Genomic DNA, 21,183 nt, shown 5'->3' with positions numbered 1-21,183 from the left:
ATGACGGCTCTTGTGCTTCCTCTTTCATTTGCTCCCTTGAGAACAAAGCAGTTGCACCGTAACACACTGGATCTGACACTGATGCTGGTAAGTTACATATTATGATCACCATTCTAATTAGATTAGATATCTTAGAAGTGATTCTCCCCCTTCCTTCCTTAACCCTGGATAGGTACGGTGGGTCGTTTGCGACCCCGAGCGTCAAAAAAAAACAGGTTTTTCTCACGTGACTCACCCCTGTGACTGAATTTGTGGGTGATCGACCTGCAGGAGGTGTCTCCCCTACACGCTGTAGTAGTGTCCAGATGTGCATTGCTGTAGCTGTACTCCTTCCCCGATTTCTGAGACGCGTCGGGGTCGTTCGCGTCCGAGTTTACCCTTCTGAGGTAGTTTGCATAATTATCAAAGTTATTACGTATTATGAAATTGTCGTAGAATGGTGCAACTTGTATAGGTTATCAGTTGTGGAAAGTCTTGGTGGATTGTTTGGCTACCATGTGCATGTTTTTTTTTTAGTTAAAATGTCGTTCATCACCACGAGGACCATTTTACCGCGAGTGCCCCTTTTTCATTTTTTTTCATTTTTTTGCCAAGTCATTTTTCCGTAAGATATTGCCAAATAGTGTCGTAAAACTTTTGCTTGTTTAGTGTTGGAAAGTGTGTCTAGATGATCTGGCTACCCATGCATGACTTTGTTTTTGTCAGATACGACGTAGTTATTGGTATATTGGGTATTTAACTGCGGTTGCCAATTTCTGTTTTTTTTTCAATATTTGTAAAAATTTACTACGTAGTAAGGAATTGCCGTATATTATTGATTTTTTTTTCATGTTTATGTGTTAGAAAGTGTGCCTTGATGGTTGGGCTAACACGTGCATGTCTTTTTTTTTTATCTGAGATGCCGTATATTAGAATGTTGGGCATTTTTCCGCGAGTGCCCCTTTTTATTTGTTTTGCATTTTTTTGCTTAGTCATGTTACCGTAAGGAATTGGCAAGTAGTGTCGCAAAACTTATATTTTTATAGTGTTGGAAAGTGTTTCTAGATGATCTGGCTACCCATGCCATTTTTTTTTTAGCCAGATATGGCATATATATATGTATGTGTTCGATTTTCCTGTGATTGCCATTTTTTCGTTTTTTCCCATTTCTTTCAAAATTACTACGTACTAAGGAACTATCACAGAGTAATATTTCATTTATATGTTTATTTGTCGGAAAATATGCCTTGATGGTTTGCCTAGCACGTGGCTGAAATTTTTTTTTTCTGAAATGCCGTATATTAGAATGGCCATTTTTCCACGAGTGCCCCTTTTTATTTGTTTTGCATTTTTTTGCTTAGTCATGTTACCGTAAGGAATTGGCAAGTAGTGTCGCAAAACTTATATTTTTATAGTGTTGGAAAGTGTTTCTAGATGATCTGCTACCCATGCCTATCTTTTTTTTAGCCAGATATGGCGTATATATAGGTATGTGTTCGATTTTCCGGTGATTGCCATTTTTTCGTTTTTTTCCCAATTCTTTCAAAATTACTACGTACTAAGGAACTATCACAGAGTAATGATTCCTCTAGATGTTTATTTGTCGGAAAATTTTGTTTACTTTTTTTTTGATTGAATATCATCAAATTTTTTTAGCTAAAATATTGTTTTACATTTTTTTTTTCGATTTTATTTCCCTTCAAAAAATATTTTTTGGGTCAGAATTTTAATTTTATAGTCGTAAAATAATCGTCAATTATCCAGCAACCCACCATACAATTTTTATGCATATCCAGTAATAATTAGATTAGTAAATAACACCTTGAAATTGACATACCCTTCCTACATTTCAAGTGGCAGATTAGGGAGTCTGAGTCAGTGTGGTTGGCGGCCATTTTGTGGACATATCCGAAGCGTAAGCTGCCCTATCTATATATATTCTTGTTCCCTATAGAATTTGTGATATTTTGGTATATTTTTACCTGCATAAATATCATATTATATATTAAATATATGTATTTTTTTACGAAATTTCCAAGTACTCAAAAAATTACCTTTAGATATGGCCCCTGATATAAATGTAATTTACAAAATAATGAAGATTTTTTTACATATTTCTATTTTAGGATAACATATGTTTATTCCCTAAAAAAATTAGCCACTTCCTATTTCATTTGGGTACCCAAAAAAATTCATGAAATTTGGACAATTTTTTTTGGCCAAAAAAAGTTACCCTTTTTTTCTCATTTCAGATCTTCACCTCCATGGGTCTGACTTCATCCAAAATACATCAAGATGTGTCCTAAACATTCAAGAATCAATTCCTAAAAGGATTTGTGTATATATGTATAAACTTTTTTTTATGAATTTTTATGTCAGGTCTTTTTTTTTTTTCTACTTAATTTTTTAAAATATTTATAATAAATAGTTTTTCTGCAGATGAGTAGTATTTATCTTTACAGTTGTTTTAAGCATTCATTGAAGTTTTTTTTGGCAAAAGAAAAAAGGAGGTTACTGCAAAAACTGATTTTTCAAGAATTTTTTTTGGCGTCGGGGTCGTTCGCGTCCGAGTATACCCTTAAAGGGGTGTCCGAGGAGCGTACCTATCCAGGGTTAATGAGGTGGAGGATGGTGGAATGAATACCAGACATTGGTCATCTTTAGCTAGGTATTTCATTCCAGACTGCAACTCTCTTTGGAGGAGACAGATTCCTTCATGAACCTAGTACCGGGCATACTAAGGAGGTTGCTGGAGTCGTCTTCCTCACTCCTCTACATGACGAGGGAGCCTAGCATATTCCAGGAAGATAAAGAACCAGCCATGCAATACACATCAAAGTCTCTGGTCTTTCAAAGGAGACCACTGCTAAGCCTTTAGGAGTGGCCATGCCTAATGGCTGGGGTTTGAGGAAGGTCTTGGCCTTCTCCAAATCCCAGCAAAGTCCATCAGTAGCTTTTTCCTTAAGGATAAGTTGGATTCTGCTCCACCCATTTTTGCCCTTCCTTGGCTCAGTTCAAGATGGGTTTTAGGAGAGAAAAGTGAGGGGGGGAATTGATACAGAGGTATATCTCCAGCTGACATTAGGGGGATGCTTTGTTGCGCACACGTCCTCACTATTACTTTTAAAACTGTTTCATTACTACCTTCTATGTTCCATCTGTGTACATGTGACAGAGGTGGAATGATCCTGGATTTTTGTTCTGGCAGTCTTGTACAACCATTTCCAGTCCTTTCCCATCAGTTCTTCATGAGTTGTCACTGGGACTTGTCAGATTCTGTTCAGTTCAAATTTTGCTCCATACTCCAGAGAGAAAGCACTCATGCTTCAGGTAACTTTGAGAGACTTGTAGTACATGCAGGCCTTTAGTTATTCTGAAAGTACCCTTTTCGTTCCTCAGGTGTTCGCACAAGTGTCCACCTGAATGTTTATGATTAGGTTGCTTGGAATCAACCTCCTTAGAGTGTTTTCAGGATGTTGAAATTATTCCTCCCTCTTATTATAATCTGAGGATTGTGATTGAGGAAAGTTTGATTTCACGCCCAAGTAAATATGAATACCCGGAAATGCTATTCGACTGGGAATTTTTCCTTATGCAGTGGAACCTCTACATACGATTGTCTTTACATAGAATTGTTCCAACATCCGAAGTAAAATTTCATAAAATTTTTGTCTCGACACCTGAAGTCATGCTCCAACATCTGATGTAGTTCTTGTTTACGCCGGTAGATGGCAGCACTTGGGAGGGACGCCATTGAGCGCCGACTGCTTTGTTCTCTGTTCTCGTGTGTATCGTGTGGTCGTCCTCTATTCGGTCTGTTATTAACAGTCCTTATTTTCTTCCTTTTCTCACATTTCCTTTTTTTATTTTACCTATAATCATGGTGCCTAAGAAGCTAAGTTTCAGTACAGGTAGTGGTAAGAAAAGGAATAAAGCAATTCTTTCATTAGAATTGAAGCAAGAAATTAAAGAAAAACATGAGAGCAGTGTGCATGTGAGTGATATGGCTAAACAATATGGCCGGAATAGGTCTACGATCTCGACGATCATCAAGCAGAAGGCAGCCATTAAAGCAGTCAAATCATTGAAGGGGGTCACATTATTTCAAGATATCGTAGCAATACCCTGGACGAGATGGAACGCCTTTTGTTGATAGGGATAAAGGACAGAGAGATTGTTGGCAACGATCATTTGTGAGCAGCGCCAGCGTGATGAACAGAAAGAAACAAAAAAGTGAAGCAAAGAAAACTAAGATAGCATTAACAAGCTCTTTTAAAAAAGTCCTCCCTCTATTTCTGTTTCTCTGTAAACATAGCATTAACATGCTCTTTAAATAAAATCTCTCTCTCTCTCTCTCTCTCTCTCTCTCTCTCTCTCTCTCTCTCTCTCTCTCTCTCTGTTCTTTTCCGCTGTTAGAGTGTTAAAGACGTCTATTAATTTTTTTCCGAGAGAGAGAGAGAGAGAGAGAGAGAGAGATTAAACAAAAATGTGTTTAGAGTACATATGATATTTAACAGCGTTAACGAGTTGAAGGACAATTAAATGTAACCAAGAAAGTAATATCAGCGAATCTGAATTCCTTTATTAACTAAATTAATATTGATACAAGCACACTCGTGTGTGTATGCACAAACACACACACAGGTGTATGAATAGCTACGCAGTAGGAGACAGACGGTCGGGGAGGAGGTAGAGATGGTGACTTCGATAACGTACCGTAACTCATCACTGAAAGTGATGAAAATTTAAAATCAAAAAGAAAAAAAATGTAAAAGATATGAAATATAAAAATAATAAAGAAAGATAAGCTAATTTAGATTAAAGTTTCCGTAGTGTAAGTTACGGTACGTTATCGCAGTCACCATCTCTACCTCCTCGTTAATAAAGGAATTTAGATTCGCTGATATTGCATTTTTAGTTACATTTAATTGTCTTTCAACTTGTTGACACTGTTAAAAATCATATGTACACAGCCCTTTTTTGTTTAATCTCTCTCTCTCTCTCTCTCTCTCTCTCTCTCTCTCTCTCTCTCTCTCTCTCTCTCTCTCTCTCTCTCTCTCTCTCTCTCTCTCTCTCTCTCTCTCTCTCTCAATTTAATTTTTACTAGAAAATTAGAAGTCTCATAAAAACAAAAACAAAAAATTAAATTGGTAATAAAGTGAGATTACACAGAAAACTTGGCTTTAATGGGAAAATGACTCAAAATTTTATTTTTGACAATATATTTGTGCCTATGTCTTTGGGAGGCTTTTTTAATTTAAGCGTCATTGTTTTAAGTGATGATGAAATGGTCGTTCCGTCATCGACGCAATGGTGCGACTGGTTATGCAAGTGCCTAGGACTGCTAATTTGTATAGGGAAAAAAAAAATTGCAAATTACTCTGTTTTGTTATTTCCATAAGTACCGGTAAGCATTTTCTTAAGAATTTTATGCAGAATTTGAGACAATTTTTATATTGTTTATTGTATACTTCCAGGTACAGTTTTGATCTGCAGACCTGTACCTTGCAAATGCCAGTTGGTCGATATAAGAAACGGCCTCCAGTGTTTACAAAAATAGGGGCATATCCTGTAGCAGTACTACCAGGACAGTATACAGATTATTATCGAGAGTAAGTAATTTTCTTACGTAATTGATTTATATTTATATTACATTTTTGCAAAAGTTGAGAGATCTAGGTTTACTCCTAATATCAGAAAATTTTAATCTCCAAGGCTTTTATAAGATTTGGATCCAATTTTTGGTAAGTTTTTGTGACCAAACCTCTAGCTAGAAATGACATTGTATTTGCCGACAAACAACGAATTGGAATTGCAATGCCACGTAACTAATTAAGGACACTACGTATAAAGTCCCGAGTTTGTCAAAAGTATAGTGAATGGCAGTTAACGGACAAGGAAAACTATTTTGAAATGAAATGTTTAAAACCATAATTAAAGATGGGAAGCAAAAAAATTTCAACGGACTCTTATTCTTAAAATAATTTAGCTCTGAAGGAAGGCTAAAAATACAAAGTCATCTTGTGCTCACAAAGCCCACATTAAAAGATAACGTTTAAGCTAGGAAATCTATGATTGTAAGGTTTTCAAAAGATTTAAAATTTGAACCTTCTAAAAATTGTAAAACCACATTCAAATTAAAAAATGGACGGTTACTGGAGGCCTCTTAATACTGAAAGGCTTAAAGACACCCATTATGATATCTGAAAAGGAAAGGTTTAATCCCAAATGCTTAAGTACCAAATTAATAAATTTTGAAAATTGTACCTTTCCTATCTATACAAACCCGAGTCCTTCTCTATAGATGTTAGAGTTAGAATCTCATTTGAGGTGTAAACATACCAGCTGGTATATTCATTGCAAGATTTCATTAGGGGTAGGTGATGGCTGGTAAGTTTCAGTAAAGGATTCAGGTTTGTATAGATAGAAAAAATAAAAATTATTCTAAAATTTGTCATTTGTTCCTACTTGCTAATACAAACCGTTGTCCTTTACTATAGGAGACTTATGCTTAGGAGGGAGGAAGTCCCCTTCCAACTGGCTGGAACTTTACCTAGGAGCCCAAGATTCTTACTATTAGGCTTTAGAATCATGCCTCCTAACTTGTAAAAGGACAGGAAGACAGCCTGTGTTTCAAAGTACTTGGGTGAGCATCAACCTGTGTGTGGTGTAACCTGGAAAACATGATAATAAGGCTATAATATGGATCACTGTCTTTGTTTGGATACAACACACTGCCCTTAAAAGGAGTGAGGGGAAGAGACTTCCTTTTCAAGAGAATCAAAAGATAGATGAGAGCTTGGTGATCTTACTTCCCCATCAGGATGAGTCTACCTAGTAAGGCTTTTGATGCTGTAGGTAATGGGAAATGAAGGTCGTCTGAGATTTCCCGACTCCTGCTTGAAGAACTTGCACCACAAAGAAGTTGTGTAAGGTGGGTAAAAAGGTACTGACACCTTTAATGTCGTGAGCTTTTATTCCTACTCTAGTCTCAGCCGGAGACAAAAAGGAACGTAAAATTACTTAGCTCAACCAAAAGGAGATAGTGTTCTGGTTGACCTTTTTGTTTCTTTTATTACTAACAAAAGGATGCTGCAGATGAGTTCTAGCGGATCTAACGCCCTTACAGGACAGAGTAACAGCAAATCAGGTTCTTTGGTTACTTCTAAGAGTAACTGAATGACTGAAACTTAGGATTGCTAGATGATGTATTTTGTATTTTGGCGATGAACTCGGGAACGAAGCCGAGAATCCACTCACTTGAATGTGTGATGTTGGAGAGCCTGTGAAGTTTGTTAACTCAATTGGCTGAACCCAAAGCAAGCAAAAACACAGTTTTTAGGGTAAGGTCCCTATCTGGCGCCAGTTTCAAGGGCTCGTAAGGTGCCATCTTAAGAGAGCACCGACTACATTCCAAGATAGTGGGCTCAGCTTAGCTGGGGGGCAAGACTACTCCAAGCTCCTTATGAGCATAGAGAAGTCCTCTGAAGAAGAAATGTCTACTCTATTAAGTCTAAAGACTTGGCTCAAGGCTGAGCTATATCCTTTCACCGCTGAAGCATAGTATAATTTCTTCTTACTGAGGTAAAGTAAAAAAAACCAGTGATTATTGGTACAGAGACTCTGAGAGGATAGATACCATGACACCAATCACAGAAGACGGCCCACTTGCCCTAATAGAGTGCAGACGGGGATTTGCGGAGGTATCTAGACATTTGTGTTGTTTCTCGCAAATAAGCCTTTCTATGAGAGGAGATGCTGGATAACCTCAATGCGTGAAGACATAAATACTTCACCACCTTGGGGTAAACCCTGATGTATGGCTAGCATAGTAGGTCTGGACATAGAGGGAATTTTTTCGGCATCTCTGTTAATAGGTGGAGTAGATCCATGTGCGACTCCTTGGAAGGCCACAAGGAAGCTACGAGAGTCAAAACTAAGTTTTGAGACACAAGGACCTTTTTCAGTACGCTTCTTAAAAGGCAGAATGCAGGAATGGCGTAGGTGTCTTGACTGGTCCATGGATGCTGGAATGCACTGTCGTTCAATTAGTTCATTATGCAGGTTGCATAAGATTTTTCATAATTCTGACCATCCTTTACATTCAGATCTACCTGGACAATTCCATCCTGTTCGTAATACTAGGCAGGCAGTTAATTCTAATAGCCAGGCCTTCTCCATCATGAGGCTCAATACTACACAGTGTTCTAGAAGTTTTATTCCAGCTGTGACCTAGTTGTGGATGATCTTCCTAATCGGGTAGTTGAATCAGTAGAACTTCAAAAGTTCAAAGTTGCAGTAAATGTATTTATGTTGAACAGGCTAACATAACTGATTTTGAAGCAAAGCGGAAAAATCTGTTTTTGGATGAGATGGCCATGTCGTCCTGATGGAAGCTTCCTATTGACAGCTTTCTAAGGGATATTTGGCTACAATGATACTCATAGAGAATTGACCATAGGTCTCCAGAATTCTAACTCCTGGCGCAAGTATCCTTAAAATTTTTCTTAAGGATATCGCATAATATCATGGGACGTATATCTTGATACGACACATGGCAATCTTTACCCCGAATAGAGTTTTTGCTCTGAGGGAGAAGAGTGGCGAAATTGAAGGGGAGCCGTTATCAAGGCTACCCTAAGTGGATCCCCTTCCCGTACTAATACAGGATCCAATATGGCTACCCATTCCTTGTAGCAATTAAGCATGGTGCTACAGATAGAGTAGTTTCGGGTGGGGATTGTTATATAATCCTTTTTTTAGAAAAGGAGGGTGGGTCCATCAGGACGACATGGCCATCTCACCCAAAAATAGATTTTTCACTTTGTTTCAAAATCTGTTTTTTGGGCTCAAGCCATGTCGTCCTGATGGAAGTTTACCAGAGAATTACTTGAAAGTACTGTATCTGTGGGTTTGTATAAGTGCCTCAACCTTGGGTCAGTAGTTTCGGGTGGGGATTGTTATATAATCCTTTTCTTAGAAAAGGAGGGTGGGTCCATCAGGACGACATGGCCATCTCACCCAAAAATAGATTTTTCACTTTGTTTCAAAATCTGTTTTTTGGGCTCAAGCCATGTCGTCCTGATGGAAGTTTACCAGAGAATTACTTGAAAGTACTGTATCTGTGGGTTTGTATAAGTGCCTCAACCTTGGGTCAGCTTCTATATGGTCATCCAGACCACAGAAATATATGACGATACCGTTATACGTCATAACCACTAAGCCTGGAACAATGTTAGGGCTTCCTGTTCCCTGCAGGGAAATGCCGTCCTCGACAGTAGAAGCAACAAGGTTTGTATCATTATAGGAACAAATGTAAATATCATTCAGTTATTTTGTTCACATATATAAGTACCATCAAACATAAACTTTACTTATGAAAATAAGTAAAAAATTCCAGCTAATTTTATTTAACTACTTTTGGGGCGAATAAGATGCAAATACACACTTGACATTTATTGAATAGACAATTTAAATGTAACAGTGGTGTATTAAAAATTAGCAATAGAATTATACACCCAACATATAAAAGATAAATATATTTACTACCTGAAAGGGAAGAAAAGTTGTTAGCCACCCTAAATCAGTTGAAAAAATTATTTAGATAATTTCACTGTAAATGTTGGATAATTGTCAACACTACGTTCAAGTGTACACATGGCACTGGTGTCATTGGTATAATTCTGCACCTAAAAAAGAACAGTCCTAGTGTCACCAGGGTGACACTTAATAAAAAGGGTATTGCACTGTAAGGTGTCAACACCTTTTACCCGACTGAAACAGTCCTAAACAGTTCACTGTTCATCGCAGCACTAGACGACAGGTTTCACAACACTACCTGCCGCCACCACAAAATGCTTTAAGGCGTGCACTTGCTTCGCATAATGTTTATAGAAGACTCTGGAGGATTTCCAACCAGTGTATGAGTGGAGTCTCTCAAAGTCCATATACTGAAAAGAGTTCAGTGAGGAAGTAATGTTTCTCGGATCATGACCTGCGGGTGTACTATCAGGATCCGCTCTGCGAATGAAGTAGGTGAGCTTCGCCCTCAGTTGTTTTAGGGATAAGTTTAATCTTGAGGTTTCGCCTTTGAAGAGCTGTCCTCCCCTGAAGTTCTTCGAAGATAGACCTTTAGACACACTACTGGACATAGAGAGACATCTTCCTTCAGAGGGCAGATTCTCCAAGGACCCCACCTTTTGGTGGGTAGCTCGTTTTTGTCGGGAAATGTAGGATCAGGAAAGAGATTCAGCTCTCCCACTTCTGTGAACTGAATATGGCCCTCGTCTCTTGTTAGGGCTACTATTGCACTAACTCTAGCTCCTGAGGCTATAGCGAACAGGAATATCACTTATTTTTGTGTTAGATCCTTTAGAGAGCAATTTTCATTGTTCAAGGTTGAAGCATAGTGTAAGACTTTGTCAAGAGACCATGAAATGGGCTTCGGAGGGGCTGCTGGTTTAAGCCTAGCACATGCCTTCGGAATCTTGTTGAAGATTTCGTTCGCCAGGTCCACCTGGAAGGCGTATAGAAGAGGTCTAGTCAAAGCTGACTTACACGTAGTTATCGTGGTGGCAGCCAAGCCTTGTTCGTGAAGGTGGATGAAGGAGGACAGGCAGAAGTCTACTGAGATTTCTTTAGGCTTTCTTGCTTTAACGAAAGCAACCCACTTCTTTAAAGACGATTCGTATTGTCTTCTGGTTGACTTTGTCTTGTATTCTTCTAGGAAGTCTATACTGTCTTTCGAGATCCCAAATCTTTTCTTGACTGCTAAGGTGAGAAAATCATGAGATGAAGGGTTTGGGCTCTCTGTGATGAAGCGAAGACAGTTTACTTCTAAACCAATTGGGATAGAGCTGGATTCGGTAGAGGGACCAGCCTCAGCTTCAGTTCCATCACCAGAGGGAACCAATTGCTCTTGGGCCACTTGGGGGCCACTACTGCTGCAGTTCCCTTGAAGGATCTCAGCTTGTTGAGGACCTTCAGCAGGAGATTGGTTGGAGGGAACAGATAGATCTGGGTCCGTCGCCTCTACCAGAGGGTCCTCGTATGGGGCTAAGTATCAAAGTAGTTTCTTGTTGTCGCTCGTCGCGAAGAGGTTGATCTGCAGTTCTGGGACCTTTTCCAAAATGAAGGAGAATGAGTCTGCGTCTAGGGACCATTCTGACTCTTATCGGCTTTAGCTTGGATAGAGCATCCGCCGTCACATTGCGGAACCCTTTTAGGTGAACTGCCGATAAGTGCCATCTCTTCTTTTTCGCTAATCGAATGATGGCTAACATCACATGATTGATGCTGGGCGATCTCGAGCCTTGTCGGTTGAGACATCTCGCTATCACTTCACTGTCCAAGACCAGCCTGATGTCGGCTGATCTGTGAGGGGATAACTTCTTCAGCGTCAAGAGGACTGCCAAGGCCTCCAGAATATTGATGTGAAAGGTCTTGAACAGGGATGACCAGGTCGCTTGGGCTTTCTTTTGATGGGAGTGACCTCCCCATCCATCCGTCGAGGCATCCGTGTAGATGGTCACCGATGGGGGAGGTGGTTGTAAGGGAACGGTCCTTGTTAGGCTCTTGACCTTCGACCACGGCTTGAGAAATGGTCGTAGTAAGGTCGGTACCGGTCTCTGTAGATCTCTTCAAGCGTTTGATGCGTTTCTTCTCCAGACTCCTGACGCATCTTTTAGCTGTGCTCTTAGCACTGGTTCTGTTACTGCTGCAAACTGGTTAGAGCCCAGTACTCTCTCCTGTTGGCATCTAGAGATCCTGTCGGATTTCAGTAGTCTCTTCACAGAACCCGCGATCTCTATCCCTTCTGTGGTGGAATGGAGAAGCGTTGTGACTTCAAGTTCCAATGGATTCCCACCCATTAAAACTCCTGAGCTGGAGAGAGGCGAGACTCCTTGTAGTTGATCTTGAATCCCAGATGTTCCAGGAACTGGATCACTTTCTTGGATGCTTGCAGACAATCAGCTTGGATGCTGCCCATATCAACCAGTCGTCCAGGTATGCTGCTACCTGAACGCCTTCTAGGCGTAGTTGTTGTATGAATGCGTCCGCAAGTTTCGTAAAGATCCTTGGGGCTATGTTTAGTCCGAAGGGCATAACTCTGAAGACATACTTTGTCTTCTGTAACTTGAATCCTAGGTAGGAGGAGAGGGGGCGGCTGACTGGAAGGTGCCAGTAAGCATCTGCCAGGTCTATTGAGACTGTGTACGCCCCTTTCAGTAACAGGGTCCTGATGTGTTGAAGGGTTAACATCCTGAACTTGTTGTTCTCGATTAATTTGTTGAGTGGCGACAAGTCTAGAATGACTGAGTTTGTCCGAGTCCTTCTTTGGAACACAGAACAGCCTTCCCTGGAATTTGATGGACTTTGCTTTCCTTATAATCTTCTTGTTCAAGAGTTCTAAGGTAAATTCTTCCTGTATTGTATGGGGGTGGCGTGTTGGAAGAACTGAGGAAATGAAGGTGGAGATCTGTTCCATTTCCATCCTAGTCCATTTTTGATTAGGCTGTGGGCCCAGGGATCGAAGGTCCAACGATCCCGAAAGTGTTTGAGTCTCCCTCCTACCTGGAGCCTCTCATTGCTTAGATGGTCGTGAGGGCTTGCCACCCTGACCGCGTCCTCTCCTGCCTTGTGATGGGTTTCTTGAGGAGCCCCGTCGAGATTCTCTTCCTTTCGGGCGAAAGGTAGTAGCGTGCCTCTCAAACCCAGGGTTGAAAGCTGGTAACTGGGCCACCAGCTGTTGAGGCACCATTTGGAAGGTGGTCTGCGGCTGAGCGACCACTCGGGGCATCGCGGTAATGGTGACCGTGGGATGTTGCTGAGTAGGCCGAGAAAGTAGACGTGGCTTCTTTGTCTTCCTCTTGGGTCGGGGACCAGTATTCGGGGAAGTTTTCCTCTTTGAGGAGATGCCCCACTTTTGGAGAAGGTTTCTATTCTCCGTGGCGGCTTTCTCTACTACTTCTTGGACCACTTCTTTTGGGAAGAGGTCCTTATCCCAGATACAGGAAGAGATCAGCTTCCTGGGTTCGTGTTTCACTGTTGCACCGGCAAACCCGAACTCCCTACAGGCCCTCCTGGCCTTCACGAAGGCGTACAGGTCCTTAACGAGTGTGGCCATGTGCATCTTGGCCAGGACCGTGTACTTATCTGGGATGCTGGCATTGCCTGCACACATCTCCATGCAGTTTTGGAGGGAAAGGGAGGCGGCTAGCCTCTCCTTTGTCTCTTCCTCTCTTCGCAAGAGAAAGTCCGATAGCTTCGGTAGGTTCTCGCTGAACTGCTGTCCCGCGATATCTGCATCAAGCCTCCCTACTGAGAAGGTTAGTTGGACCTTCTTCCATTCCTTCTCATCTGTGGGCAAGGCCAGAGACAAAGGCCTACAATCCTCTAGTGTAGGGCATGGTTTGCCTGCCTCAGCGGCCTTGAGGACACTCATAAAAGCCTTCGACGGAAGGGGATGGCTCTCGAAGAAGGAGCAAGAAAAGTAAGGTGTTTCTTGCTCAGTGCAGAAACTCGCGAGTTAGTGTATCCTGCTTTCTTCAGGCTACTCGTCAAGAGAGCCTGTGCCTTGTCGTGGTCGAATACCATGACCTCCTTTGGTTCCGTCTCTTCTCTCGACGCTGGCTCACTCTTCAGCCGGATGAAGCACTCCGGGTAAGCCGCAAAGTTAGGCTAAAACTCAGTGTCGTCCAGGTGGACGTCTCCCAACTTCTCCGAGATGTAGAGGTTGCCGTTAGTGATTGGCATGAACTCCGTATACCTTCAGGGATTGATCTCGGAGCAGGGTGGCAGGTCCTTCACTCTGGGTCGCTTCACTCTGGGTCGCTTGTAAGACCCTCGGGAGGTGGCAATCAGAGTCGCTTCACGGAACTCTCGTCATCCGTTCCTTCAAATCTACGTTCTCCTCACGTAGATTGTCCATTAGAGTGGTAATGTGGGCCAAAACTGCATGACTCATCGCGTCCAATGGAGGGGTAGGAGCCGAAGTCGTAGACGGTGTCAGCTCTACTGCCGGCACAGACAGAAGGGGCTCCTCCGCTTCCGTCGAGTCGTAGTCCTCATCTCCTCCGGGTGGTAGAGGAGACTCTTCTTCAGGATCGTCTTGAAAAAGATCCTTCTCCGTGTCTGTGGACACTTCAGACATCCTTTCCTCCTGGTGGATGTCCATGCCTTGCAAGACTTCACTGACATCAGCCTCGACTGCGATCTGGACGCATGGAGGCTCGGGTCATGCCTGGGGTACGACAGCATCAGCTGTTGCCTTTGGGAAGAGCAAGGTTTGTATCCTATTGTTGGGGAGGTACTGTCCAGGAGAGTTCTTTTGGAACCCTCGTACCCATTTCCGAAGCTTCTCACGTGCTGCATCCCTCGACTCCGTCGACTTGGGGTCACCGAAACCCTCGGTCACCCAGGCCGAGCAGACGTTACAGTCCTTGGGGTCCCAATACCTCAAGGTTTCGGTTGTCACTACGCAGGCGGCATGAGACCTGCACATAGTGTGACCACAAAAGTTCCTACTTTGTGATTACAGTACATCACCTCACATTTCAGTTTCTGGTCCTCTTGTAAAGAAAGGAAATTGAAATGAGTATGCGGTAATTTATCACACTTGATAAATTAATGTAATCTCATGCATTAATTTTTTTTTGGGGGGGGTATTATCTTAAACATTATAGCTTAGGATAGTAAGCTAGAAAGGAAATACGAAAGACACATACTTTTGCCTCCTGTCCAGCCAATTGCTGTGACCTCCCTCAATATTGCTATTAGAATTTCCTTTTTAAGGGAAAACTAGAGTAGAAGGGTTCTAACTTCTTGAGTTAGAATTAGTGTATAATAGCACTAACCCTTTCATAAAAGAGTATTAATACTGTGGGGTAAAATATGATCTGATGACTATGATTCATCAGTGTATTGAAGGAATACTTCACTTCAATATTATAATTGGTCTCAACAATGGACTGTGAAAGGATACACAGGGTATGTTGGAAAAATTTAAACTACTGTATAATATATACTGTAGTTTTTTGCCTGCAGTATGTACTATACTGCAGAAATACTGGCCAATGTATAAGCATATACTGTAGTTCAGCCGGCATGTTGCCGGCTAGGCTAGTACCTAGCGGCACCGGTCTAGCCGGCAGCATACCTGCCGGCACTAGCTGACAGAGAGAGAGAAAGCATGGAGAAAAGGGCTACCTTATTATAGTTTAGTACAATAAATAAGGGTGTAGGTACTACTGTCCCTACTGCTGTCTTCCAGAATGAGGGTTCAAATGGAAGGGGGGAATGAATCATTCTAGTTTCCACCCAGCCACAAGATCTGTTGCCGGCCACTGCCGGTTCCAGGGATGTGGATGGCAGTCCAAGAGAGGACTGAAGAACACTCAAAAGACAACCTTTCCCGTAGCCTTGCGTCCGTAGGGGGAAGGTCAGAGTGGCTATCAAGCCGCCTATGTAGGAGCCCGGCCGGCACCACAGCCCACCCGGCAAGCGGGGAGATTGTAGGATACCGTTCAAAGACATGCGGTGGCTAGCTTATCGCTAAAGGACAGAGAGGGGCAAGGAAAGGGTCTTGTGTGTTGTGTCAGGAGAAGGCGGCAGGATTGCCGGCCATGTCCAGTCACAAATCAGAAACCTCGTTTCAATATCAGCCCGTCCTGGGCGGCAGAAGAATATCTATTCTTAAGGCCAGGACCTTGCCAAAACAAGACTTGTTTTCTAGGCCGCAAGGGAGAAGGTGGCGGCATTGTACCGCCACTTCGGATGTGGTCTAGGGAAGCTAGGCTTCCTATGCCTGCAACTGTAAGCCGGCAGGGGAGTGACTACTCCCCCGGCAGCCGAGTTGTTGGCATAAGACTGAATACTCTTGAGTTACTGTCGTAAAACCAAGCCGGGATACTCGCTGGCAAAGGGGAAGACAGAAAACACTAGCCTAGGCAAGCCGGAGTATACTACTCTATGGCAAGACCAAGATAGGGTTGTCGCCTGACGGCGACACTCAGAGGGAAGGAGGGTTTACCCTTAAATCTCTATAAGAGACGAGTATCGAATTATATAAATAATTCTAACTGATATACTATTTCCTGTCGAATTGATAAAACGAAACACGAGGGTAAACGTTGATAATGTATGAAAGTATACTAAAGCGCGTAGGCTAGGTTAGCCTAGCGCGGGGCGAGATCTCGGCTACGCTATATCAACGAGACTCTTAACATATATGATCGTTACATTTAGGGAAGAGGAAATATGTCTGCATGATGTTTTCACTAGTATAATTTTTGCCTAAATAGCTAAAATTCATTAAAGCTAAATACCAGGAACGTCGTTCTACTGACTAAATAAGGCATGTATGGCGAACGACAGCGTCCAAAATGGCGCCTCCGGTTACTGGCTACGCTCCGATAAACACATCTAAATTATGTGAATTCAACTGTGAGAAGGGAGCTAAAAATTATACACAGGAAAGATTAAGTACTCAACTTTCCAGAGGCAGAAGATGCTGGAGAATGCATGCTAAATCCTCGAAAATAGCGATCTAGAACACTAGAGCAAGCGGGAGTACACCGTGCGTAAAGCGCTACAAAACAAGGAATGGGTAGCCATACTGGATCCTATATTAGTACGGGAAGGGGATCCACTTAGGGTTACCTTGCTAACGGCTCACCTTCAATTTCGCCACTCTTCCCCCTCAGAGCGAAAACTCTATTCGCGGTGGAGATTGCCTTGTGTCGTATCAAGAAATACGTCCCCTTATATTGTGCGATATCCTTAAGAAAATTTTAAGGATACTCGCGCCAGGAGTTAGAATTCTGGAGACCTATGGTCAATTCTCTGGGAGTATCACTGTAGCCAAATATCCCCTAGAAAGCTGCCAATAGGAAGCTTCCATCAGGATGACATGCCTTGAGCCCAAAAAAGTATTTTTATACTTTATATATGACATATGTTTTAACGTTGTTACTGTTTGTAGAATGATTTATTGTTGATTTGTTCTCATCATTTATTTATTTCCTTATTTCCTTTCCTCACTTGGCTATTTTTCCCTGTTGGAGCCCTTGGGCTTATATCATCTTGCTTTTCCAACTAGGGTTGTAGCTTGGCTAGTAATAATAATAATAATAATAATAATAATAATAATAATAATAATAATAATAATAATACTTGGGCCAGAGACTGGTGAGCAGTAGAAGTTTGTTGTTGAGGGTTGAAGCAATCAGGTCTATTGTTGGGAACTCCACGAAGTCAAAATCCCCCTTTTTTCAGAGAACATAATAACAATTCTGAGTCAACTAAATCTGTCTTCGGGCTCAGTTTTTCGCTACCTTATTCTTTTTCCCCGGAATAAATCTGGCTGTTAGGGCTTTGGAGTGTTCTTCTGCCGATTCTATGACCTTGACTGTCAGTTGGCACAATTGATGGGATATTGTTCTTCCTTGTTTGTAAATGTAGGCTACCTCAGAGATGATGTTGCTCATCAACACCACCGAGCGGCTTTCGAAAATGGGGCTGAATGGCTGTAGGGCTAGATACACTGCCCCTAGCTCTAGAACATTGATGTGGACTTGACGTTCCTGGCCTGACCACACTTCTAATACCATCTGATGGTCTAGATGGGCTTCCCAGCTCCCCTTCAAAGCATCAATGAACAGATGGAACTCTGGTGGAGGGACTAATAATAGAACTCCTTTCCTCATGTGTGCTGTCCCAACCACAACTCTAGATCTTCTTTGGCTTCTGTTCCTAAGATTACCAATGACTGGGGATTGTCGAGGTGTTGCAACCAAGACAACTTTAGTCGCCATTGAAGAGATCACAACTGTACTCTTTCTGCTAGAACTAGCCATTCCAGAGAAGAGAGATGACCCAGGAGCTCTTGCCAGACTTGGATGCTAAAGAAAGAGGCGAGCCGTTTGACAAAGTCATGAGATCTTTTCTTCCAATGGTGTCGATCTCCATCCCTAGGTAGATGACTATGGGATGGGATGATGACTGATTTATCATGACCCCCAGGTCATGACAAAAGTCGAGAAGTCTGTCCCAAAGGGTGAGAAGGTTCTTTCTGGAGTCAGCAACTACAGCCAGTCATCCAAGTAGCAAAGCAACCTGATTCCATCAGTGTGAGCCCAAGACAATACAAGGCTGAACACCCTTGTGAATAGCTGAGGGACTATTGACAGGCCAAAACAAAAGACCTTGATCTGGTAAACCTTCTTATCGACCACTACCCTTCGGTATTTCCGAGATGCCAGATGTACCGGAGTCTGGATGTATGCGTCCTTGAGGTCCAAAGTCACAGGAAGTCCCCTGGTCTTATCACCTGAACGACTGTGAATGCAGTCTCTATTTTGGACATCATCTGTTGAACAAATACTTTCGTAGCAGACAGATCGATGACTGGTCTCCAACTTCCAGATGCATTTTTCACAAGAAAAGTCATCTGAAGAACCCGAGACACCTGTCGTCAACTTCCTTAGATGCTTCCTTTAGCAGCATCTCCCCAGAGATAAGATGATGTAGATTCAGGGTGAGGAATATGAGGAGTGGGAAAGATGATGAACGGAAGGAGTTATCCTGAGCGCAGTACGGTCATAGTCCAGTTTTCTGCTCCATGAAAGAGCCACTTCCTTTCAATTCTTTTGTAGGCATCCCCCCCTGTAGGCAGATTGGGAGGAATGCCCATCCTATCACATACATCTACTCCTTCCTTTTCCTTTCCCTTGGTTATGTTCTTTGGACTCGTGAGGGGCAAGGGTGTGGGAAGGTTTCCTGAGGAGTGGTTAAGGCCTCCTCTTCTCTTAGGTGGTACAAGCTGATTTTATGGTCATGACTGTCCTGATGTTGAGGTGTGGGTGATAAAAAGACAGTGCCCTTTGCACATTGTTGTAAGAGGGGCGTTCTTAAGGCCCAGCGTCTCTCTTCTACTGATGTGCATGTGCATCCTGAAGGTCAAGGCTTTGATCAGCCCAGAGTAATGACTGTGATCTTTGGGAATAGCAGAAGAGGAGAGAGAGGAAAGTGCCCTTATGATCTTTTAATATTTCTTCTGCCTAGGCAGAGGAATGGGGATCACTCGGGTAGACTTACAGTATTTGCCTTTAGAGAGTTCTTATATCTTACAACCTGTTCATATTCTTTACTCAGTACATCCTTGGATAGGAAGGACCAGGGTATCTCCAGGCAAGGTTTGGTATTAGAGTGAGGAGCATGGCACAAGATGTGTATGGTGGTGGTCGTTATCCTGGGAGGAGAACGTATTCCGTCACTCAAGTTGTTGATGGTCCGGATGTTGTGTAGAGCTTTGAAGAAGTTGGACTCGGCCTCTCTTTCATCTGATGTAGTCGTTCTGGATGGAGCTGGGTGTGGGGCGTTGCCTTAAGGCTCATAAGAACTAGATAAACCATCATATGGAAACTCTGGCTTGTGGAAAGGGAGAGGGTCATCTGTAATTGACTGTGGGAGGCCAGCAGTTGTTGAGGAAAAGACTTCCGCTGGATGAATAATGCTTGCTGTTTGTAGCTGCTCATTAGGTTCTGCTGGAATGTCTTTCTTGGTGGGGGTTGAATCCCTTTTACTCTTCTGTAATGCTCCAGCAGAAAAGGGACACAAAAGTCCATGGCACAGGTCTCAGTGGTTCAGTGTTTTGATCAATAAGGAAGACTGCAACTTAATAAAGTCAATAGGTGTAAGTCTGTAGGAGTCTGTAAAGGATATTTTCCTCTGAGAAAGAGAACCTTGGTGATTCCTACATCTCATGTCACTCCTAAGGGAAGTGACATGAACCTTCTTCCTATTCCTTCACTTGGATATTGCGTTGATCGTTGATGGACCAGGAAAAGAAAAGGAAGATAGAGAGACTTTACGTTTGAATATCCGGGTTAGAGGTGATTGACAATCTAGAGCGAATCTGACTACTGTATGTTGAATTACCGGGATGGTGGGCAGTTCCAAAGCATGATCCAAGTCTTTCTGGTATGACTGGAGATGCAAGATTTGAAGGAGCCTTTCGCTTAGTAGCTCTTACTGGTGAGGAACTTGCTGACTTCCTAGGACACTTCTTGCTTTCCTCTTTTGTTGGCGAATGGTCCAATCAGGTATACGAATATTTAGAAGTCCGAGAATATCCCTCTGGAGATGACGAATCGTAGCGAGAAGTACACCTTGAATGGCTATCAGAAAGTGAATACTTATCCGACTGAGTCAGTGATGAGTAGCATGATGGTGAATCATGGCAATGGAATTAGCGGGAGAGGGGTGATTCGACATACTTGTAATGCGAAGATAAGGCATGAGGTCACGATGATGAGGCTCAGTGAAAGCTTTATGGCAAAGTGATGATGCTGCAAGGGTGATTTCGAGGAATGAGGAGAACTCAAATATGAGACACACTTGTGCCGCGATGGTGATGAGCGACGGTGTCCCTAGTGTGAGGATGAGGAGCAGCGAAAATGTGAAGGCGAGACACGATTGATGAGCGATGATGTCGTAAGGGCAAAGGTAAGGACTCTACAGTGAAACGCTATTATGCCGGGAGGGCGATAAGGGATGATGTCACGAATGTGAAGTGATGATGACGCGAAGATGGAGAGTGACGATGTCGCAAGAGCGATTGTAAAGTATGAATGTTTAGGGAGAATTTGTAAGCAATGGCTTGAAGATAAGCATGAATGCGGTGACTTACGAACCAATCTTAGGCCTGAATGGAGACTGATGATATATAAGAGGAACGCTTATCTTGATCTCACGAGGAGTGATGATGATGAAAAATAGAGCGATCCTGACACCTGCAGTGAGTGGGCAATTCTTCCTGTTATGACATCTGCAGTCCTGGAGTCAAAGGTTCTTGTTATCAGGTTTGATTTATGTCAACCAGCAGGAGGAGACGGCCCCCGAGGATAAATATACTGTGACCATTATGTGCTCAGCCTCCTGGGGGGACAAAGTGCGAGCAGGTTGTCTCGCAACATGCGGGTGTCTCCCGAAGAACTAGAGTGCCCACGAGGAGCAGAAGAACAATTTGGAGACGTTTTCTGTATCAGGGAAGCAGGAAGACAAGGAAGAGACCGGTTTTCCTTGTTAACATTTTTGAGAACCCCCGACATCTGCTCTTTTACCAGGCGCTTGGACACAACGATTCAAGTTGTCTTCCAACGGTGAGCCATCAATGCCCTCCGATGGCCACAGGATACACAAGGT

General features: G+C 42.6%; 1 protein-coding gene across 1 annotated transcript in view; it reads left to right on the top strand.

Moving 5' to 3' along the window:
* LOC137640081 (uncharacterized) overlaps positions 1-21,183 on the top strand; it is a 248,802-nt gene that overhangs the window by 160,387 nt on the left and 67,232 nt on the right. Inside the window, exon 8 of the mRNA XM_068372535.1 lies at positions 5,457-5,591. Within this exon, the coding sequence (XP_068228636.1) occupies positions 5,457-5,591 (135 nt within the window). The remainder of the gene's footprint in view (positions 1-5,456; positions 5,592-21,183) is intronic.

Source organism: Palaemon carinicauda, chromosome 4 (genome assembly GCF_036898095.1).
Source record: "Palaemon carinicauda isolate YSFRI2023 chromosome 4, ASM3689809v2, whole genome shotgun sequence".
In the NCBI taxonomy this organism is placed as follows: Eukaryota; Metazoa; Arthropoda; class Malacostraca; order Decapoda; family Palaemonidae; genus Palaemon; species Palaemon carinicauda.
Note: the sequence above shows the minus strand (reverse complement) of the source record. Positions and strands in the feature narration are given on the sequence as shown.